Here is a 24266-nt window from a genome sequence, read left to right on the forward strand (position 1 = left end):
TTAATCTCCAGCTCATACCAGGCAGCAGTAGCAGAATGGAAAAAATTACCTCTTTCTTTATCCACTACTAGAAACATGAGATCAGGTTGCTCAGAGCCCCATCCAACCTGGTCTTGAACACTTCCAATCATAACTTCCCTGTTCCAGTATCTCGGCATCCTCACAAGAAGTAATTTCTCCCTTACCCACTTGATTCTTCTGGAGAAGAATTCTACAAGGTCAGTCCATTTGCACAAGCTGCAACACCAGGATGAATTTAACCATGCCATAAAATGATGCCAGTTACGAATCTCATGTAGGACCGTTGAGCGAAGGACCACAATTACGCAAGTCTATCATGCACAGCACAAGACAAGACACACAGATCTGTAGCTTCTAGCTCTGCACCCGGTACCACAACACAGTTTGCCAAATTGCCTTCTACCTCCCCTTAATGGGCCGCTGGGCTCCAAAAGCAAATGGAGGACAATACTACAGTATGTGTATGCCATAGGCTGCGTTATCCTCAATCCACATTCTCAGACACGTGGTCTTCCATGGAGGCAGTCACTGCATAAAGCTGCCCTAAAAACATTCCCTCACTCTCAAAACAACTGGGCAGTGTTGCTACTTTCTTTTGCCTAGCACTGAGTGCCCCACCAGTGTTTTACCCACAGCCCACACCCACCCAATGCATGGGTTTATGCACAAGTATAACGATGCAGCCAAGGGTAAAAACGTTTTTAAAAAGGTGCTTGAAGCAAGCCACGTACAACTGTAATGGTACACAGAGCAGCCCATCTCACTCCCCATCTTTTCTATGTGAGAGCTGGCATAGCTCTGTGTGAGCAGGTCTGGTTTAACAACACTAGAAGTTAAAATTAGTTCAACTTTTGGGAATACTGGCTCTAAAATATGCTTCATTATTGAAAAAAATGGGTAGGTTATCAGGTGCACAGAGTGATACCACTTTTGGCAGAGTTTCTGGATAAAGAGAATTGTATTTTTTGCAGGATAATCTTGGTTTTTCCATATGAAAATTGTTCCTGAGTAAGTAAGTCTGAAGAGTAGAAAATTCCAAATAAATTCCTCACAGCAGTTTCTTTTAATATTTAACAATGCACCCTACATTTTGCATTTAAAATCCAGGTAACACAGGCACATAGCATAGAAATCCACATGCAACTTTAGTTTTTGCTTTGGTGATACAAGCTTAGGAACAGGGCCAAGTCTGGAAGCCACCAGGCTGGCCAGCTCACTGAAATATCTCACTTGGAAACTGTTCCTGTTTTGTGAGGTGGGGAGGAATATATTATAATGCGCATTACTGAGGCTGATAATAAATCGTCAATTACCTGATGTATATTATGGTTTTCTCTGTCTGCACTGTAACTTAATATAGTCCCTTTATTTATGATGGTTCCTCAACTATTGACATAAAACACAGCCCCTGAGTTACCTGTTAACACAGAAGATCACTTAATGAGTAATTCCAACCTTGAAATTCTCTCAACAACTTTTCAAAATTATGTAAAGAATTCATTATATAAATTGCCCATTACATAACTGAGAGGAGTAATTGTCCCCCACTACAAGAAAGACATTGAGGTACCAGAGTGAGTTCAGAAAAGAGCAACAGTGCTGATGAAGGGTCTGGAGCCCAAGTCCTGTGAGGAGCAGCTGAGGGTGTCTAGTCTGGAGTAAAGGATGCTCAGGGGGGACCTTCTCACCTCTCTACAGCTGCCTGAAAGGAGGCTGCAGCCAGGGGGGGCTGCTCTTTTCTCCCAGGTAACAAGCACAAGGAGAAGGGGAAAATGGTCTCTGCTTGCAGCAGGGAAGGGCTACACTGGATATGAGGAAAAAGTTCTTCACTGAAAGGGAAAGACAAGCACTGAAACAGACTGCCCCGGCAAGTGGTGGTATCACTGACCCCAGAAATGTTACAGAAGGTGCAGAGTGGCACCAGGAACGTGGTTCAGTGGTGGACCTGGAAGTGTTAGGTTAACCACTGGACTTGATGAGGTTGAGGTCTTTTCCAACCTTAATGATTTTTACGATTCTAGGTAGAGTAGCCTACAGGGAAGGAATGAAGCTGAGCTCGGCAAAAAGGGGCAAGAAAGCTGTGCTAGTGTTTGTCCTTCTGTCCTCCCATTAATTTCCCATCATTTTAAACCAGCAACAATCTGATTTTCCACGTGGCAAAATCTTCTGCCATGACAAAAAACCAGCAGCAAATCTTCCTGTCTTTCTCTGACCCATGAGCTTTCTCAAATTCTATTTCTCTCTCTAAGCTGAATACGTGGTGAGCACGTCACTCTTCGCCAAGGCTATCCCACCATAATTCTAGTTATTTCATTCAGTAAAAATTCTCCTCTTCCCAAAAGGGCTAGCAAAGAGTGGAATACAAAGTAATGACTTCATATACTAATTAAGGTACTTTACCATGCCTGCCCTCTAAACCCCAGAAAATGTCGTTGACAAATGGGACTTTTTGAAAGTTGCAAGTCTGCCAAAGCAGAGCAAGTTAAAAACACTGACGTTTCAGGAGCTTTAGCCCTTTTAATTCCTGGGGAAAGAAGCTGAAAGAAGTTTGTGAGTCCCTTTAAAATGTACTTACTCATGCTGTATGAGCTATTAGTCCCATGAGACCCCAAGTGAAATTCAGGTTTGAATTTGTTAACCACTTGCATCTTAAATAAGTGCTTTGAAGTTAGTCCACAGGCTCAGGAGAGACCTAATCACTCTCTATAATCGCCTGAAAGGAGTTTGTACAAAGCAACAGTCTCTTCCCACTGGCAACAACTGACAGGAAAAGAGGAAATGGCCTCAAGCTGCACCTGGGGAGATTCAGGGTGGACATTGGGAAGAATTTCTTCACTGGAAGGGTTGTCAAGCAATGGAATGGGCTGCCCAGAAAGGTTGTAGAGTCATCATCAACAGAGGTGTTTAAGGAAAAAATGGATGCAGCACTCACTGCCATAGTCTAATTGACAAGGTGTTGTTCAGTCATAGGTTTAACTTTATGACTTTGAGGTGTTTTCCAGCCTAAATGATTCTGTGATTCTTTGCATTAATTTCAAGAAGCTCATACAGAGATTTGTGTGGTGGAAGACTTTTTGCTGTTAATTTACCACAAGTGAATGTAGAGTGCTGTATGCTTAATCTGAAAGCATTTTTGATTGATATATGTAACAAAATTGGATTTGGACCTCAAGTCTGTGACATGAGTGAGAAAAAATTCTGAGTTTTAGTAAAAGGGAAGAAAAAACCCTTACATCCTGTTTACATCTAGCTGACCCTCCCTTCTGCTGGTATTATTTCAATGTGATCGTGGCTGGATCACTCATTTCACCTAAGGTTTCCCTGCAGAGCTCTGCTCTGAGCACTTGGCACGTGACAGAGAGCTGACATAAAGGCATGGTCCCACATGGGCATCCCATTTCCCTGACACAGACAGGTGAGTGAGATGGGTTTCCAAGGCAGTTGAACAGAACATAGTTAGGTGGTTGGGAATAGCATGTTTACCCCTCATTTCTCTCTCTGTTTCTCTCCACCCCCTCCATCTGTCTGACCATCTGTTGTCGGTGTCTGCTGCATCTTATCTTCAACAGCTGCAGAAAAAGGTTCTGTAGGATATCTTTAAGGTATGTAGGTGCACCACAGAGCTTCCAAGCCCACAGCGACAAGCAGCTCAGCAGCTGCAGAACTATGGCGTCTTTTACACTGCTGGTGAGGGTACTTGGAGATGCTGTGGTTGTGGGGCAAAGCCACATTTGCTCACCTACTTTTTTTCCCAGAACTACAGGGGGATGACCACTTTGGGACAACATTTATTTTCTGGATTGCACTATTGCATAGCTTCTCAGACTGCGGAGCAAAACAACTCAGGGTAGCTTCAGCTGTGGAATTTGAAAGAATTTGTACTTCAAGACAGAAAATTGCATACTCTTAGGTTTTTTTAGGCATTTGTAGTAACACTATCATGTACATCAGCTAGACAGAAGAGGCAATTTGTATCACCACAGAGAGAAGTGAACCTCAGAAATTACCCCTTTTGAAATGCTAAAATTATTTTTCACTCATTTTTACTTTTCCTAGGTATCTTTCTCAATATCAAGTTTTCCATGCAAACTGTATGATGACCACACTAACTAAAGCTGATCTGTATATAAGAGAAAACCTTTTTTTTGCTTCTTGAAGCTTAGGAAGGCTTTTAAACCATTACTCAAACCTTTTGTTGACTAATTTCTTGCTTTATTTCAACACAGGCATCTTATCTGCAATCTGGGGAGTATGTGCAATGTGTGTCCAGTGTGCCAGATCCCTGGGGCATGGTTCCCTCCTATGTAAATACACATATTCCCCCCATGGACTGCACTGCACCCCTCAGGTCACCCCTGCTTGGCAGTACTCCAAACTACCTCTGATACATCAGGGGTGATACAAACCATTACTTCCCTGGGAGAGCATGATTATGCCATTTCTTCTTTGCAGGTCTTTGGTTTGTATCAGTATTCATGTAATTTTTGGGGGGGCAGGCAGGGGACACCACTGCTGCGTAGATACTGATAAAGGAAAGACAGACATACTGTTCACTGTCTGAGTGGCACAAAGGTTTGTTACACAAAAAAGTGCTAAAAGAAAGGTAAAATTTATAACTCTCTTTTGGGGATTGACAGGAGCAAATTCAGCTGATGCATACTGGGCATTTCCACTACTTTTTGAAAACAGAGGTTTTCTGCCTAGAAATGGTGTGCACCCTGCCATGCCCAGATGAGATTTCTGCCTTTCCAAACCAATGGATCATGCCTGTTGCATCCCTGATAACAATTTTTAACCCCAGCTGCTGCAGGAGCTGAAGCCCAACTCACAATGCCCCAGAGCCTTGGCCCCCTTGCTGTTGCTGTCAGAGACAGATTGGAACATTTCCTATGGAGATTTTACACAGAATTAATTGCATGTACCACTTCTCCCTGTGGAGGGTTGTGGGGGCAGCCAGGATGACCCCTGATGGCTGGTCCTGCCCACTGGCCTCCCACTCCCCTCCACTGTGCCCCCTGCACTGGGGTGAGGCTACTACTGAGCCCCTTGAGATGTGGGCCCCTCAAGATTTGAGCTCCTCAAGATTTGAATCGAACTTTGCTGTAGCTGAACAGTTATGTCTAAGCAACTGCACTGCTGATGTCACATGCTTGGCTCATCCTTTATTTTGGGGAAAAGAGAAAACAATCCCAACATGAATGAGCTCTCTGGATGAGAGCCACCAGAAGTGAAGTCAGCAGGACTGGGCAGTAGCTGAGGGAAGGTAATTCCATCAGTGGATGACCATGACCACTGTCTCATTCAAAGGAAGGGAAGAACCCTGCAGATTAAAATGACTCCTCTCTCGGAGAAGCAAGAGATACAACTAGCAAATAGGGGTTTGAGTACTAATTAGTAAAAAAGTTATACAACTTACAGCCAACAAATGCTGATGCCTTTGCTTGTTAAAAGGTATAAATAGTGTAGGGGTTTGATGACCACAGAGCCAACCTTTCATGGGTTACCTCCCGACTTCTTGCTTTGAGCAAACTAGAATAAAAGACAGAAATACAGAATCACAGAATCCTTAGGGTTACAAGGGACTTCTGGAGGTCATCCAGTCCAACGCCCCTGCTAAGGCAGAGTCACCCAGAGCAGGTGACACAGGAACATACCCGGGGGGGGGGTTGGAATGGCTCCAGAGAGGGACACGCCACAACCTCCCCGGGCAGCCTGGTCCAGGGGCCACCCTCAATGTCAGGAAGTTCTCCACCAGGCCAAGCGCAGGCGGAAAAAGCCGCGTTTCCTCCCTTCAGGGCCTGTGCTCCGCCTCCGAAACGCGCCCAGGGCGTGTGGGGCGGGGCGTCCCCAGGCCCCGCCCCAGCGCCGCCCTCAGCTCCGCACCGGCCCCGCCGAGCCGCCAGGGGGCGCTGCCGCAGCTTTGCCCGCCGCTCTCCGTTCTCCTCCCCCGCGCCGCCGCCGCCGCCGCCGCCGAGGCCGCGGAGCCGGTGCGGGAGCGCACGATGGAGGCGCCGCCGGTGACCATGATGCCCGTGACGGGCGGCACCATCAACATGATGGAGTACCTGCTCCAAGGTGGGCAGCCGCGGGCCGAGCAGCGCGGGCAGCCGCCGGGGACGGGGGGAGGGTAGGCGGCGCGGGGCGAGCGCACGGGCGGGCTGGGGGGCGCTGGGGCGGGCGCGCTGCGGAGGGAGCCCAGCTCGGCCCGGAGGGTAGGCGATGACCGTGGCGCTGTCTCCGCAGGGAGCGTGCTGGACCAGAGCCTGGAGAGCCTCCTGCACCGCCTGCGCGGGCTGTGCGACAACATGGAGCCCGAGACCTTCCTGGACCACGAGATGGTGTTCCTGCTGAAGGGGCAGCAGGCCAGCCCCTTCGTGCTACGCGCCCGGCGCTCCATGGACAAGAACGGGATGCCCTGGCACCTGCGCTATCTGGGACAGCCCGAAATAGGCGACAAGAACCGCCACGCGCTGGTGCGCAACTGCGTGGACATCGCCACGTCCGACAACCTGACGGACTTCCTGGTGGAGATGGGCTTCCGTATGGACCACGAGTTCGTGGCCAAAGGGCACGTGTTCCGCAAGGGCATCATGAAGATAGTGGTGTACAAGATCTTCCGCATCCTGATGCCAGGAAACACGGAGAGCATTGAGCCACTCTCCCTCTCCTACTTGGTGGAGCTCAACGTGGTCGCACCAGCAGGGCAGGACATTGTTTCTGATGACATGAGGAACTTTGCTGAGCAGTTGAAGCCTCTAGTGCACCTGGAGAAAATTGACCCCAAAAGACTAATGTGATTGAAAATGTGGGCGATTAAGGCACTGGTGGTGTGTTTCAGAAAAGGATGTTTTTCTGAAAAGCTTTTTGAGGGCAAATCAAAACAAAGAGAGGGGAATAAAGTACTATATATCAGTTTTGATAGTTGAAATTACTGAGTGTTTTTTCCCTTCACTTGTGGATATGAACAAAAGTGAACACTTTAAATTAGCACTGTTCAAAATATCAGTAAATGTTAATGTTGATAATTTTCCTTCTCTTACGGGGAAGATACCTTAAAAAGCCTATTGTCTAACATTCTAAACATCTAAAAATGTCAGACTTACTGGAATTCATCCCTGTGTGTACCCACACCCCATTGCTATCTTTTAGTTTCTTTAGAGCACCATTTGTATATCCTACCTAGTCATCCAAAATGTCTTTTTTCAGTAATAGATGAATACCCTTAATGCAGGAGATGCTGTTTAACACAAGCAGAAACAGAAATTGCTGTATAAAAGAGCAACTAACTGTACACCTCTTCACCATAGCTTATGTGACAGGAAGAGCTACTTGTCAGTAGCTTCCGATGTAACCAAAGTTGGAAGTGGAAGAACATCTGGTAATATTAACATTTGCAAGTGGTTGTCACAGCTTTTAACAGTGTTCCATTATTTTCACTGGAATTGGTTAGGGCAGTCTTAATAAGAAAGTAAATTACAAGGTACTTTTTATTACTGGATTTCTCACAGCTGACAGCCATATTGAAGTGTTAAGTCCTTTTTATTAAAAAATTAATTCACAAGTTTTCGTTTAAAATTTATTGCAAAAAATTAGCAGCTGCTAGTTGAATTACTGATGATTTTGTTTAGCACCTCTCTTGATAGTAGGATGGTTAGTTACCCTAGTATTGCAGTGATAATTCAGTGTTATTTGAATTAAGTTTGAGTTTTCAGATACAGTTCAGTCAAAAAAAAGGTCGGGAAAGATAAAGGAGTTCATTTAAATTTCTCAGGTTCTCTACCGGGGACAACCATTTTACCCACTGCTCAAATGTGCCAACCTCCGTCAGAAACCCTTCAGCACCCCAAGTGCTTTATGTAACAATGAAAGGCAGGGGCCACTCCCAGAAAAACCTTCAATCAGCTACATTTTCAACTGGATCAGCGCTAACAGCCCACTGCCGGGGCGTGGGGAACACTCGACTACTTGGGTGGTACTTGAGTACCCTTAGGCTGAAGACAGAGCAGTGATTTCCCGCAGGGCAGCAGTGAGGCGTCACCAGCGTGACTGCTCATTACCTAGACTACAAGTACTTTCTGGAGGGTACAAACACACCTACAATTCTGTTCATACTCGCTCTCTATCCTGGGCCTCCAAGCTGGAATTCCTTTACATACAGGGCATAACTTCCTAGGAGCTGCATGTGCCAGGTTGCTCCATGGTTGGCTTGCAGTCCTACCCCAGTAGGTGGGAATCCTTAGGGCTGTTGTATTTTGCCACTCTTAGCACTGGTTAGGAATCACTTGCCATAGACCTGTACAATCTGTGGCTTGTCTCTTGGCACATAAAAGTTTAGGAAGTCCTGTGGATGACAATAGGTCTGACTATTGATCGATCCACAATTAATAAATAATTTTAAAAATGTTCTTTTAAAGGAGAATTAGGTTAAACCTTGAAAACTGCAGCAATCCACAGTACCAGGCTTCCTTATTCTGGCTATAGTCAATGCATAGAAGAGGCAGGTGTGCATAGAGAAGAGCTTACTGCATCAAGGGCTACAGCTGAGGACATTTTCAGGTAGCTAATGCTCAAAGTGTGTCCCTTTGTGTAACAAAATGTATTTTTCTCCTCCTATAAAACTTAGCCTATAAAAGGTGGAGACTAAAGGTGATTAGCATTAGTAATACACTACTAAATTGCATGGCATAACCCTAATTATCATTCATCATCCAGGGTCAAATTACATTGTAGTTACACAGAAATGCTCAGCCTCTCCTGACTGGAAAGTATGTAGTTTTTAAACTACGCACATAAGTTATGGGACCAGGAATATGAAATGTGACCTTTTTTTTTTTTTTTTTTATTTTGGGGGACTTATTGCTAGGTAAAATAGCTGCATTCTTCAAGGTTGGGGGTTACCTCAGGACTCACTATTTTTTGCACTATATTACATGATGTCTGATACAGCTGAGCTTCAGGTAAGTTTTGTTTCTGTGCAAGTAATGCCTTCTCTTATTTCAGGCTGTTACTCCAGTCTTGCATGTAAGGTTTCTACAGCTTTACTGATTGCTATATAAAGAAGTAAAAATCACTGTGAAACAAATAAAGGTAGGATTATTATTGATCCATTAGGCACCACCTGTTTCTACTATTAAGAAACTTGCTCACAGAAGCTCATCCTAGTTACTAAAAATTATTCTTACTTTGAAAAGGCCACAAGTTTACCCTTTGGCACATCTCCGTCCCGGATCGCTGTTCTTCCCATGGAAGTTCCCAGAATCTTGTTAATTCTGTACAAATGAAGAGCTGGCATACTCTGTAAGTGCTCTGTATTATGACTACACTGTACAGGAGCACCTTTTTACACCCCTCTGACTGTTCACACAAAATGAACTTCTCAATGTATAAACTAATGTGGCATTCAGGTTTTCATCCCAGTAACCTCAGTAACACAAGTAAACTGCTTTCCTGTTAAATGTTTTTCATGCACTAGAATATTGTATATAACTTTATTCATGATTTAAAAGTTGGTTAAAAGGTAAAATATTTTAAGTAAGTTTCTCCAAACACTGGAAAGTCAAAAATAACAAAAAGCCAAGATTTTTCTTCATAATTTTAATATTTTTAACTTTTAAATACTGGTGTTAAATTTGTGATTGTAACATGTAAGAGCCAACTTCTTTTAATTTTTAAAACTTATCATTAGGATCATAAAGCTATTATAGAACAGTTACAACTCTACACACTCAAGGTACTCAAAAATATGATTCATGTTTTAAGTCTGTAAATGAACAGTGGCAATTCAAATACAGCGTTATCTGTACAACTTGACAAAAATACAGGTGGACAATCTGATTAAAGAGAATCTGCACAACTTCAGATAAGCCAGCTCAGCCCAATTAAGTAAAAGGTAAGTTTTTTCAAAGTGCATCACATTTTTCACAGATAAATTTTTCAAAGATTTTCAGGTTCTCAGACAGAATAACAACGACCATCTCATCTTCATTCCCAGTACAAGTTCTACCAAGTCACGTGCTTCAGAACTAGTTTGGCAACATCCAAATTCTCCGAACAGATGCAGATACCTAGAGAACAATATCTGATGGAGAAGATTGCTGTATTTTCTCCCTTTTCAATTGGTTCAGCTTACAAAACAACCATTCTAGAGTCAGAAGCTCTTTCTGCAAAGACCACCACAGCTGCATAAACACTCTTGATCTGTTAACAGGAAGAAATGAACTCAGACCACTCAGACGTGGCAGTGACTGACAAGAGGGATGGGCTCAAGAGACAGGGTAAATTGTATAAAACCTGTATAAAAGCAACATCCCTTCCAGAAGAAAAGATCTAATGGCTACTCACACAAGGACAATCTGAGAGGCCTACTGCCTTTCGAAATTATTTTTTGAGAGGTCCATTAATAATGATTTCTCAGTCATGTAACTCCTTCCATAGTCTTTAAAAAGCCTCTTACAAATCTGATTGGGCAGGGCTAGCTACAGTGAAGTACCAATGCCTTTATCTAAAAGTAAAACATATTCTTTACAAATAGTATTTGTAGTGTCATTTTATTTACAGAATAAATCGCAAAAGTACATCACATTTAGTGCAAATGCAACTAATGATATAAGTTTATATACTGCTTTGTAAACTTTCCATACCTTTGTAAAATAAAGCTATCCTATTAAATTAATAAACTTGCCCGCGTTCCAACAATTACCAGAAATGGCAAATAAGGACTTAAACTCTTTATATTTTGGACTTTTTTTTTTTTTAAGTTCCCATCAGTGGCTATGGTGGAATGTACCACTGCTTGGTTGATTGTAAAAAGATGAAGTACATTTGAGGTATAAGATTTTGTTTTCTAACGTTGGTATATAAAATGCTCACTGGTGATATAGTAAACATGTACAAATTTTCATCTTATTTGCCTTACTAATATTACCATGTAGGCACTTTTCTACATATTCAAATGAACAGAATAACTCTGTAATAAGGCATATTCCATGCACACCATTAGAGAAAGGCAAATAAAAAGGGAAGAGTTACAGAGTATGAAATCTGCATGCGTGTGTAATCATGTGTTAGGTACGGTTTCATCTCTACAGAGATGAAGAGAGAAGTTTTTCACCACTGTGCAGATCACATTGAATCATTTACCAAATCTTCACTAAGTTACTGTATTACATCTCTTTTCAGGCACCTAGCACACTATATAAAATAAATTTGACTTTCAGCTTTCTTTTGAAGAAAATATATCTGAAACTTTTTTCCTCAAGATACACGGTTTAGTGAAACACCGAGCAGTCTCTGAAGAGTTTCCAGCTACAGGACATGGATAAAAGACCTCACAGTCAGTACTAGCCCAACACAGTCCTCTCCTAGCAAGTATCTCCAGAATCAAAGATAGGCAAACATCTGACATTTAAATCTTCACAGCAGCTAAAGGGAACTTTCCAGTAAGAACTACGCATTCTTATAGCTCTGATGGGTTTTTGATCAAGAGGCAAATAATTTCCTATATGAACCTCACAGCACAGCTTGATTGAGATGAGGAAAACACATGCAGGATCTGAAAATAATGTACTCATCCTCAATCTAGTCTGGGAATGTTGTTTGATGCAATCCAAATTACTTCAATAAATATTATAGTGTACCTTCTCACAGCTTTGGGAAAGCCCTGGATATCATGCAAGAAAGCAGTCCACATATAGTATGGACAGGCGTCTGCCAGGTTTTAGGCAGTCTCTTGCCCTCTCATACAGAATCTTTCTAGATATTTCTGGATCATGTTTAATAACAAAAATTCTGCAGCACATATTACATAACTAAAAAATACAATAGAAATATAAAGATATCTGGAAAAAATAAAGCTTTTCACACTCTTACTCCTTCAGAACTAAAGATCGTCATAAGAGTAAGACAATAGAAAAGGCAAATTCATAAGGATATTGACAGCCCTCAGTTATTAACTGGCATTTTATGTAACAAGATGGTTCATTATAGAAACCAGCAGCAATGAACTGTGATTATACAAAGCAAAACAAAACCTACCAACAAGTTACCTAGGTTTTACTGAAGCCAATCCTCTCACACCCCCAAAATACCACACAGATTTTTGTGCATATAAAGCACATACAGTATGCTATATGTGCATTTGTCTCTTGTGCTTTTCACACATGCACAAAAACTGCACAAGTATCTTGGGATGGTTGACAATGAAATTCTACAACTTGTTCAAAATTAACACAGTAGCCCATGTTGGTGATTCAAAGTTGTATGCACTCTTCTTTTAAAGCAAGCAAATAAAAATAGAGCCATATACATGTTATCAATACATGTATTTATAATTACACACTGATTCAGCAAGAAAGATAGCAGGAGAGAGCTATTGTTAAATATTCAGCCTCATGGTGTTGTACCACTTCTCCACTTCAGTATACAAAGCCTAGAACTTGGGCCATAAAAAGACTGTAGATCCTTCGTTCCAGCATGGAGTGCTCTATGCATGGTCACTTCTCCAACGTGGAATGCTCACCCAGTCTTGTTCTGATTGCTGCAGGTAAGCAAAGACAAAAATACAGCCCTGAAAAGTTTGTATACTGCTAGTACAATGAACTTGTTAAAACACCTTAAATGTCATCAGGACTGCTACAGTCATGTGTTAACTGTTGGCTTGCGACATTGTGTTTTAAATGCTTTACTTACACTAGTTCTCTAACGATTTACATTTAAAACTGTGAATTATTAAAGGAATATCTGTTACAGCTGAATGAAACAACTAAGACTTTTGGAGTCTGACACAGTAAATAGAACCCAAAAATAGAGGTAGCCTATATCACACATAGAAAAAGAGATGGAGACTCATTTTCAGATGTGACTGAATGATGCTGTAACACTAGCACAACTAAACATAATTCTGTGGTTTGACATGACAGTTATAGAAAATGAAATACATAGGAGTCTAACAAAAATTAGGGTAAGCCTTATTTTAAAGCCTTATATTACAAACACTAAGAGGCTCAGATAGCCTCCAAGTGACCAAGAAATCCTCCTCTAATGTCATATCATCATCTAACTGTTCAAACAAGCCAATAACCTATACCATTAAAAACATATCCATTGACTTCAGAAAGCATCTGGAAATCCCTTTTCTTTCTAAGGTTCATCAGAAAGGCTAAAAACTTAAGTCACAGTCTTCCGAATACTCTAGTAATTCATGTTGGTCTGTCAGTGAAGTTCCATTAATAACTTGTGCAGCCTGTACACAGAAATGACATGACTGTTTTAAGAAAGTATATTGCATACTAAAAACAAGCACTGAAGCCATGCTAATCATGCAGGATATTTCTAGATCACATACTTCCATTTGGCCTTAAATTTAAAATGGTGAATCAAGAACTTTAAAAGTATATATACCTGCTAATACTAGAATAAAATAGGCTTTCCTGCTGTTTTCTCTTGCACGTATGATGTAAAACGCTTTAAGAACTTTGGATATTCTCGTTTAGCCACTGCCCGTAACACTGATGCTGGTGCCCATCCTCCTGGGTTCACTAGAAGTAAACAGGAAGAAGGACATTGTAATGAAGCAACTCCACTAAATGCTGAAACAACAAATTTTAGTTCATTACTCCTGCAACTCTTCCTGAAGTAACAGGAAAGAATAACCATCAGCAGATTTTTTTTAATGCCCTAGACTTGTTGTAGCACTTTCTTTTTGTAATACTCAAGCTCAGTCCAGATCTATGATGCCATTATTTAGAAAACATTAAACACGCAGTATGGTGAGTCTTAGAAAAATGCCCAAATGGAAGAGGATATTCTCTATGAGCTTTCAAGAATCAAAATGGAAGGAGATCTGAGTAACTTCCTATTTCAAAAAAAGCAAGTCAGTATTAACTTTTCAATAATTACTGCCTTTGCCTGCAGAACTGCTACATAGGCAGCACCCTGCAAACAATTATAAACCATTTAAAGAAAATTTGAACTGATTCTTAATTACATTTCAATTCACAGTGAAAGTATGTTGCTGAAAAAGCTATCACTTCCCATATAGTCACAGTTCAGAATTTAGCACTGAAAATTTACTTTTTGAGTGAACTGGAAACTTTGAAAAAAAGTAATAAGCAGAGCGAGCTACTTTGAAGTGTCTTGTTGCTCTGGGAGAGAGGATAGTAAGTATGCATCTCCAATACCACAACACCTTGCTAAATACTGGATACAGCAACAATACAATTTGGCTTTGACAATTTTTTAGTCAATACCAAGGATTCTATCAGCTAAAAAACATAATTAAGAAATGTAGGCTGTATTATACAGCTTTCAAGCATCTTCATACAAAATGTGTTTACTCCTTCTTGGCACCAGGAGATAAGAACTGTATCTTTACTATCAGCAGCTTTTCAGCCTAATGAGATGAATTGGGAGGAAAAAAAATTACAGTAGTACATGAAAAAACCCAACATACCATTACTGAAACTAAAAGCTCTGCCAACTCATTCCAGTTGCAGGTATTTCTGCCCACCTTCCTCCACCCCAAGGTTGTGTACTTAAGACTGAGCTACACAGTTCTTCATTTATTCCTCCCAGAGTACTACATAATGAATGATCCCATTCACCAATTTATGTAGCACATTAATTTGAGACCTTTTGAATGTGATGAACATAAAGGTGATGCTATATATAGACTAAATAGAAAAGGGCATCAAACCGTTTTTCTTTTGTGCCAGTATTCAACTCCCCAAAATTAACATCTATCATGAATGTCATACTGAAAAATTTTATACTTACCATTAGCTACATATGTAATCTTGCACAGAATGTTGTCCCTGCTTATTTCTTTGTTCCCCTCTGGTGGGCTTACTAATGTCTGACAAATCATAGCAATATTTATTTTGGCACGGACACAGCGATTGTTCAGCTGCCAAAAATAAGAAACATTGTGAGCCTCAAACTAAATCCGTTTCATCATACTTGAGCATGAACATTTTTTCATTATGAAGTCTAAGCCACTCTAGAAACTGTGTTTCTGAAACTCTGCATTCTAGCACTTAAATGGATGTAACACGGAAGTGAGTAAAACAAAAGATACGTGGTGGATAGGGAAAGGATTCAACTGAAACGTCTGAATCTCAAGTTTCTGCTTGCTTAACACATAGTAAGTGCATTATTTCAATTGTTTTGACAAATCACAGAAATGTTTCTTTACAGAAACATTTCAAGAATAATGTATCAACATTTAGAAATATCAGTTAACTCTTCCCTTGAAAGCAGGCTATGAAATAGCAATCCAAGGAAAACAATCATTGCTATTATCTGATAGAACCAAGGCAAACCTGTGTAAAATGGAGACTTAGCCCTACCTATAATTATACAAACCTACTTTTATATTTGACAATACTGAAGAGATACTGATTTGATTCCATTAAAAATAACCTCAATTCTTTAAAATGTTTTCACATCTCCAGAAATTTTGCTTCCATTCTGCTGAAACACCTTAGATCTGCCAACTGAGAGATCCGGTAAGAAAGCTTCTGGCTCAGAATGCCTTCATCAGGTCAATTTATCACCTGGTTTAAATCAACTGTATTTTTGTAAAAACCCTCTGTGAAGGCATTACCACAGAACAGAAAAACTACCTTAAAAGCAGAACTTCACAGAATCAAAATAATACTTACAGGAGCACTGTCATGTTCTACAGAGAAATTGCACACAATCCATGTTTCTGGATCATTTTCACTGAATGCTGGTATCTTTCTGATGGCAGACAAATACAGCACATCCCTTTGAGAGGCTGGCCACACTCTCTGCAGAGAAACACCTGAACATAAGCTTTTCCAAGTTTGTAAATTAAGTACTCACTATCCTTAGTTAAAATAAAAAACCAAGCAAGGCAAACCAGGTCAGTTATATTATTATGTTAAAGCATCTTCAAGTTAGTAATTTCATTTTCAAAACTGAAAGAGAACATAACTGTTGTAAATAGGCAATAGAAGTATCAGGTTGGCTACACTTCATACCAAAAAAATTAAGGCAAAACTTTAAGACCTTTGAAATGCAGAGCGCCAAACTGAAGTGAATTTTTCATTTAAAAAAATAGGAAGAGGCAGTTCCCCTCCTGTTCCCTCAACCTCAGTTGCAACACATCAGTTTTGCATTTTAGTTAATACTTGTCAGATACAAACTGTACTAATGGTTAAGCATATAGGGATACATCTACAGTTACTTATGTCTCTGGAGAGAAAGAGAGAGGAAGGATGTATTTATAACAATTACTACTTCAAAAAGCTACTGTTACTGCTACTACTTCAGCAAGACAGATATAGCAAACTGATACTATACAAGAGGAAGTTTCAGAAGTGAAATGTCTAAACATATAAGAAAATAGACAGAAGTTATTTTCCTGACACTCAATAGGAGAAAAAAGTTCTGGCTTTTACCACAACCAATACAGATGACACAACTGTCTTACTAAAAATTATGAGTCCTGTATTAAAGAAGTTTTAACTTAACTGCACTACTGGTAAAATTGTCAAAGAAAAATACTTGTTTTAACATTTGAATATACTAATACTTAGAAACATGCAAGACTAAGGATGAATCTGTATATTTCATTCCTATATATTTTTTAAATCTTTACATTTCAGTTGCTGGGTTATAATTCAAATGAACATTTTTATAAACTGACACCAGAACCATTTTGGGGGAAAAAACAATGAAGGTACAAGAACAAACGTTGTACCAACAATTAAAAACACTTGCATTACAAGGTGGTATGTCAACTAATTGTGGTGAACAGTAATCTGCATTTTTGCAAAAGAAACATCTGACACAGTGGTGTAGGTTTCTTCCTTGTAGTCAGTGGTGATTTACTGCTTCCATTTGCTTTTGATGACTCTGGCCTTGCTGGCAGTGATACAATCATGAGATTAAAAGCAGGCCTCACTTGCTACTACAAGCTCTATCAGACACATGCACAACCAATTATGCTCTCAAGAAAAGTTTGAAAAATTGATGGAAGTTGCAGTTTAATAGAGAACTTGTTCTGGAATATTGTCTGGAGCAGTATTTTGTTATGCCAGTGAAGTATTCAGAATAACACTGGAACACACGTGCCTCAGACTGTCTCAGTAAAGTATGCAAATGAAGTGTTATTACCTTATGTGTCTGGTAAATGATGATTGCGTTATCAGCTAAATTTTCCACAACATGGAAATTTTCAATTGTTGCTAAAAGAAGGGGGGGAGGGGGAGAAAAAAAAAAAATCCATCAGCAAACAGTCACAGACAATAGGACAATGTTATCAATACTATTCTTGCTGATAAACGTGAAAAGCTGAAGAATCAATTCCTTACTTTCCCAGTCATTACGAACATCAACATTCCAGAAGTAGTGGCAAACTTCATGCCCTGTTACCCCTTTAACGGCATGGGTTGCTTTCAAAGGATCTAGAACTATTCCATTCTCTTCCACTTCTCGTCTGTATACCTATAGCCAAACACAAAGAAAGAAACGTAGAAGAGAAACTGTCTAAACTGTTCATGTTTTAACTCTTTAAATTTAATCAGTTTACAAAAACCCAAACCAACAAACCACTTACCTAGAACACTGTCACATGAATAATTTGCCATGAAAGTGTTCTCTGGTAACTACTGTTGAAGACATTCTTACGTGGCAATTCACATTAAAATACCAGTACTTCAAGGTTTCTACTCCAGAAATGATTAAGCTACCTTATTTATCACCATCCACATGGATTCATAAGCACAGTAGAGCAGCCAACACAATAGCTTGCTACTCTTGTTATTTTTGTACATAGAATTTACACATTCCTTTGATACCAACCTTTAAGTAGGAGGGAATGAGAAAGGACTCTGCAAAGATGAAGCTATTGCAAGACTTACACAGGATTTTGTATGAATAAATATATTAGAAGCCACAGCTCTCATGAACCCCAGCCTCAACCTAAACAATGCTATTCCCAGAGAGAAGTTGCAACAGCATAACTTGGTGATTAATAATATTAACAGAAAAGCATAGACTGATTTAGATTGGAAAAGACCCTTAAGATCACGGGCTCCAGCGGTAAAGATAACACTGCCAAATGTACACTGGAAGTATCTGTCTTCACAGTGTATCATCTTACACAAATTAACCAAACCCAAATAGTTTACCTTCATTTCTCCTTCTTCTACCACTAGCTGCCAATTGGCATCTCCTCCTACATCTTGCAAGGAATATGTCATGTGGTTTTGTACCATCTCTTCCACCTGTAAAGGAAAAAAAAATAGGCATTTTTAACCAATTCCTTCCATCTTTTTGGGAGGATACTGTACAGCATTAGAAGTCACAAGTTAATACTTCAATTCCTGTGCAGGAGCTGAATTTGAACAAGAGAGCTCTCTGTTAGGTTAGGAACAAAAAAATAACGCTGGCCTTCAGAAACAAAAGCCAAAATCTTGATTCAACTTCCAACTTCGTTCTTTGTGGGTACTTCCTATCCTGCCTTTGTGCCTTTAAACTGTCAAATCTCACCACTTCTACCTAAACCAGTTCTTTATTTCAGCAGATAGGAACTGCAGGTATCTCTAAATAGAATTGCAATGCACTGTAAGATATTCACTGAAGAGCATTTAAAAAGCTGAACAAAGGCAGGGGGTTAGGGAGGAAGACTGACAAGCTCTACAAAAGCATATGCATATCAAAAGTCATATTGGAAGAGCAGTGAAGGAAACAGTCACGAGCAAAGAATGCCTGCACTGTTTCAATGCCATCTTTGCACAGTTGACAGCTAGAAAGAAACCAGAAATGCCTACACTCAAAGGATTAAGACAATAAAGATATTCTATAATTATAAAATGCTAATTCAAAACTTATTTAACTAGCAGCTGTGCCTTTTCTTTAAGGCCAAATATTTGCTATATTTTTATCAAGTTATGTGAATACCTCATTTTTTATTCCATATAATATGCATGAAAATGGGTATTGGGAAAGGAAGTGGATTTTTATTTTAGATCTAATATATTACTCTGTTTCCTTGGTCCCCCACCCTTTTCCAAATGCCCAAATAAAAACGGAAGCAAAATCATAGGGTATGCATTGCTGTGTATTGCTTCAAGTATTGGAAACACTTTAATAACTTTTTTACACCCAAAAGGTAGATGACTACTAAAACTTGTCACAGCAGGCAAGTCCACATGGTTCACATCATTCTCCTGAACTACTGGAAATACCTTTTTTTTTCCCAAAAGGAAAAGCACTACAAACAGAATTAGTTAATGGGTCAACATGAAGATCAGTTGAAGACGTGCAGAATCACAAGATTAACAGTCTGAACCCTATGGTGCTTTTGTACAGTTTACAAAAATATGAAGCCTAGTGTGCAGTAAAATATGTAAAACATACTTAAGCAAGTATGAAAACAAGTAGAAAGCAAAACTAATAATAATTAATCTTTTTTTATACAATAAAGAATTGAAAGATGTTATTTATTTTTAATTCAAGGCAGTAATTTTGTTTGTACTAGGTACAATACACTTAAGACCAGGAAGAAAAAAGGTAATTGAATCAAATAAAACTCTCAAAGCACAACATGAAAAAAAAAATTCCACTGGATGGAAATCCTGGTTTGTCTTACTTTAACTAAGTATAGACTTCTCTAGACAAGGACAAGTTATCACTCCGGGTTTTGGGTATTTTGCTTTTGAGTTTCAGTGAATGAAATGCACCACCAAGATATCCGTTTCAGCTTCTAGACAAACCAGCTTTTGCTGCCAGTTACTAGCAGGTTTCCTACAAAAGATTCTTCCTTTTTTTCCCAGTGAAACAATGACAGTACAATACAAAACAGGTAAGAATGTGGGCTATTTAAATATTCAATGCTTCTTTAAGAAAGGAATCCTTGCCATGCTCCCAACACTTACTCACCATACCTTCAGGCCCTTATGTATTTTCTGTCCCACCCTAATTTATTAAGGACAAAGCTATGCTTTATACATTTACTTTTGTCTTTTGCTACATTTGCTTTATGTCCTTAATGCAAAGGAATGAGGGAAATATCAAGGACTGAAGAGAAGAAGGTACCCACAGGAACACAATCTAAACAGGCTCCTGCTTCACCAGGAAATGCAGTATTTACACAACCTGCTTGTGCACACTCTCTCTCCAAACTGTATTTAGTCTATGCACTGGTCACCATCTGTCAACCTGCACAGTCAAGATCCACAGATTCTCTCCCACTTGAGACACTCACTATTACCTCTGGGTTCCTAGTTGGCTACAGGAACAGTCTGCAAAAATATTGCAACTTGTACTCCATACAGTCTTGACCTGAACTTTGAGTGGCAAGTTCTTCCATTTAAAGGGCTTCAGAGCAGCTCAAACTATGATAAAGCTTGTAGATGTTTAAAAGAAAGTGATCTGAACTCTCACTCAACTGGCAAAGACAAATCAATACCTTACTAGAGGGACACTGAAGAACCAACTCCCATCAGAATACATCTTTATATTTCTCAGTCTTAAAAACAGGGTTGCAAGTTGCTACTTGACCTTTTACTGATACCCTTCATTCCCTTCATTCACATTAAGTCTAGGAAAAAAGTCACATTTGTTAAGAATCAAGATATTAGCTTGCCTTCCCAAAAGTCAAATTGTCAGCCTGGTGACAGAGGCCAATTTTTCATACATTTTTTAATAAAGTCCAGAGCAGGTAGAATGAAAAGGTCTGCTTTTCTCATCATGCTCTCTGTTGTCTTGTTCAGTAGACCTGAAACTCCAGAGCAGGTTAGAATGACTTGTTGGTCTGGCAAAAATTTGTTTTAGGGAAAATACTTGGAGGTTGGGGCTGCATGTGGGGATACTCGTACTTTCTGCAGTGAGTCCATTAACTTGAAACTGGATTAGGAGGGACTCCATAGTAACTTCCATGTAGTATAATCCATGCAGCAGGTGAAAAGAGCAACTTTACTCCAGTCCATTTGGTCCTGATACTTAACCACAATTTGCATTACTGTGATAAGGACTTCATCCACTCTCAGGTCTTTAAGTGATTAGTTCTGCAGTCACACTGGTGCTCTACAACTCAGGTTTATCATATGAATGCAGAAATGTTTTATGCCAATCACAGGCATAAAAGAGGTGAAAATGAGGACACCTGCATATCTTGGCAAATATGAGTTTCCCTTATGCTGAATGATCTCTGCACCCACAATCTGACAGAGTACTATTTCCTGTCTTGGCAAACAAACTTGCTTTCTATTACTTATTATTCCCTTACTTTATTATGCCCTCACTTTACTACCCCTCCTCCCAAAGTGAAAAAAAAACTTAGAAAACTAACTCAACTACTGGAGTACCAGTAGATGAGCCTACCACTGTTGTGCAATAGGACTTGCACACTTCTTCCCTTGCAATAAGTCCAAATTTCAGAAACAAACTGACTGCAAAAGGTCTTGGAATTTTAGTCCACTAGCCAAGTCCTTAAGTGTTGGTCCTGCTCATGAAGCTGGTTGTAAGGTCTGCAGGTAATAAAATTCCAGGCTCTGTTTAAAAAAAAAAAAAAAAAATCTATTCCTGTTTGAGAAAAAAAGGATTGGTTGGAGCTTTTGTTAATACTTTAAAAAACCTCCAAAAGAGCAGATCCCAAAAGGAAGCTCCATATTGACAACCACATATGGACCACAGCAGAAGGAAAGTAATAGCATCAATAACATGGTTAGTTTTGGAGACTAAAAAGCAAACATGTGAACACACTTATCTTATTCTACCCTAAACTACCATCTTCCTAGCAAGCACCTAAAGTGATTTTGTACATTACTGGAATATGTCATTATGGCTACATTGACATATTCAGCATGTCAGACTTATTTTCTGAAGGACAAGTGAATATATATAAACTCTTCACCATGATTTGTCATACCCACAGTCTTGTAGGTCAACATGTTTAATGGCCTTTTGGTAATCAAACTAGTCATAGAGGTAAAAAATAGTAATAGTGAACCGTAAGATTCAGTATATTAATATCATTGTAAACAGACACTTTAGACAAAAACCAAACCTTTGACTTAAAAGCAAGAAAAGCTATTCAATCCGAAGCAAAGACCATCTTCAGCCTCTGTAAAACATATGTTATTCTACTTTCATTGTAACTACAAATACAAATTTTTCAAACTATAGGCATTTTTTTAAAGCTATTGAAGTAAATCAAATAGTTTCACAAGATTTGGGCCTCTGTATAAGTGGTATGCATGCAAGCTGGATGTAAAGAAAGACAACCATTTAGTACAGGAATAGAGAACTCCTTTGTTTGTCTCAATGTACTAGTTCAAGGCAAGCAGTGATTGACATAACAAAAAACCCCCCAGGTTCTAGAGAAGAGGATGAAACACAGCAAAGACATGCAACCCCCACTTGACACATCAATACAGTACCTGGGCGCTGAATCTGTGAACATCATCAGAGGCACTGACTAGATCAATGGAAGACATGGAGGAAGAGCGACTATAGGGCTACCAGAGACAGACAAAGAAAAAACCAAGTAATCAGAACAAAGGCACAACAGAGCGTTCAGTACCAACTTGCAAGCACAAGATAATGAAGAAAAGGAAAACAAAAGCACCATAAGCAGCAAGCACAGCAGCGAATGCTGATTTCATGCACCTATTATATATTATGCTCCCAGTGTAGCCCTGACAGGAGCATAGTGTTTCCAGTAATACTAAAAAACAAGCCAACTGATTCGGATGCAACCAACTGGATTTTTGTTGTTGTTTGTTTGTTTGTTTGTTTTTTAAATAAAATCAATTCAATGAATTTGGGTGAAGGTATCTTGAAAACACTGGGGTTAGCCAGTTGGTATTTTTCCTTTATTTTCTGCCTGACAAACCTGACCCAAGTAAAGAATATCCTAAACAGGTTCTCAAATCAGTATTTTTGAGCCAAGACAAAAAGCAGTCCTTCTTCAGTTCCAGCTACTTTATTCGAAGATGTCTAGGCCACTGGAAGTTACTGGAAACACCTAAAAATCTCACCTGCCCACACAAAATATAACACAGAAACAGCACGGACCAGCCCAATATTCTGAGAAGATGAGGATAAATATCCTACCGTTTGCACAAACCGATGAGTCCCCACAGCAGAATATGCATCTCCAGAAGGTAAGGATGTTGGCCAGTGTAATCTAACCTTTTCGCTTTGCGACTGCAACAACATCGGTTTAATTATTATTAGTCAGCTGCTACTGGGTGGACTGTGAAACAAAGTGAGTCATGCTCAATCTACATAGTTACTACAACAACTAATGCTGTCCATGACAGGCATGAAGCTGTCATCCCACTGGAATTCACAGTGAGTGGGCCTGAAGACTGAATTAATCTAAACTTCAAGGTGTATTTCTAAGTTAAGGAAAACACACTGGCAGCACTAAAGATCCATGTAGTACTGTCACAATCACTCAAAACCTTTACTCTTTGCTAAGAGATCCCAACATAGGATAAACTCTGTTGGGTACTACAGGTCCACTAGAGAGTCTTTTAATTCTCAAGTCATTGTTTTTCACTATATTCCTAAGCATAAACCCTTTTAAGACAAAGGATGCACCACTTTGTTATTCCCTCTCATTTTATATGCTGCTATACTTTCTCATATGCTATATATTTTCTAGAATGCATCTTATCCCTTTTTGATCCTTGTCACTGAAGTGTATTTAAGAAATGAGTTAGTGAAGTAGCCAGAGACTACAGAATTTTAAAATTAAAACAAACACTAACAGAAGTATGCCTTTCCTACTCCAAATACCACTAAAGTAAAAAGAAACTTCAGGCCAATAATTGGATTTTGAGACAGCTGTAGTGTTTGATATTTTTATTTTAACACAGCATCAGTCACATATAAAGATAATTTTCATTTAGGAAACTCATTTAGGAATTAGAATCTAGAGACATTCAATAAACTTAGCACTTATACTATTCTTTTCTTGACAAGCTGTGAAGTTGCTTTCTCAAAATTAGCATTAAGCAACAACAATTTATTGTAAAAATATTAAAGGAAATTCCCTGATCAGTGTCAGAATAAAATAACTAGAGCTTCAGGAGATACACCTCAGGACAGAGTGTAAGTCACAGAAGTCTCTCAGGAAGTGCTCATCACTAAGACATTTTTCAAGTATCAGTACCTGTTCTTCCATTTTATCCTGTCTATCAAGAGCAGCCTCAACAGCATCAAAGAATTCTTCTTCATTAATCAGACTATTAGGACCCTCCTAGAGC

At 39.6% G+C, this 24266-nt stretch overlaps 2 protein-coding genes and 1 long non-coding RNA gene across 7 annotated transcripts in view; 1 reads left to right on the forward strand and 2 right to left on the reverse strand.

The window, feature by feature from the left end:
* Nucleotides 1-5841, reverse strand: part of LOC104685134 — a 9282-nt gene extending 3441 nt beyond the window's left edge. Inside the window, exons 1-2 of the long non-coding RNA XR_751058.3 lie at nt 5676-5841; nt 5438-5550 (exon numbers count right to left, since the gene is read on the reverse strand). This is a non-coding gene — a long non-coding RNA (uncharacterized LOC104685134). The remainder of the gene's footprint in view (nt 1-5437; nt 5551-5675) is intronic.
* A 119-nt stretch (nt 5842-5960) lies between these two features.
* Nucleotides 5961-7582, forward strand: MED18 (mediator complex subunit 18). Its single transcript, XM_039567727.1, has 2 exons — nt 5961-6096; nt 6265-7582. Exons 1-2 carry the CDS (start codon nt 6024-6026, stop codon nt 6816-6818), a joined length of 627 nt encoding a protein of 208 aa, XP_039423661.1. The 5' UTR covers nt 5961-6023; the 3' UTR covers nt 6819-7582.
* Nucleotides 7583-9600: 2018 nt separating this feature from the next.
* Nucleotides 9601-24266, reverse strand: part of CERT1 (ceramide transporter 1) — an 80992-nt gene continuing 66326 nt past the window's right edge. For 4 of the 5 annotated variants that reach the window (XM_039567722.1, XM_039567726.1, XM_039567725.1 and 1 more), the window contains 10 exons: nt 24173-24259; nt 23107-23199; nt 22431-22508; nt 18177-18272; nt 17358-17490; nt 17161-17231; nt 15681-15809; nt 14794-14923; nt 13420-13556; nt 9601-12556 (listed from right to left, as the gene is read on the reverse strand). In XM_039567722.1, the coding sequence (XP_039423656.1) occupies nt 13429-13556; nt 14794-14923; nt 15681-15809; nt 17161-17231; nt 17358-17490; nt 18177-18272; nt 22431-22508; nt 23107-23199; nt 24173-24259 (945 nt within the window). In that variant the 3' untranslated portion in view covers nt 9601-12556; nt 13420-13428. The remainder of the gene's footprint in view (nt 12557-13419; nt 13557-14793; nt 14924-15680; nt 15810-17160; nt 17232-17357; nt 17491-18176; nt 18273-22430; nt 22509-23106; nt 23200-24172; nt 24260-24266) is intronic. The other variant, XM_039567723.1, reaches the window with a different exon arrangement.

This window comes from Corvus cornix, chromosome Z (assembly GCF_000738735.6).
Source record: "Corvus cornix cornix isolate S_Up_H32 chromosome Z, ASM73873v5, whole genome shotgun sequence".
NCBI lineage: Eukaryota > Metazoa > Chordata > Aves > Passeriformes > Corvidae > Corvus > Corvus cornix.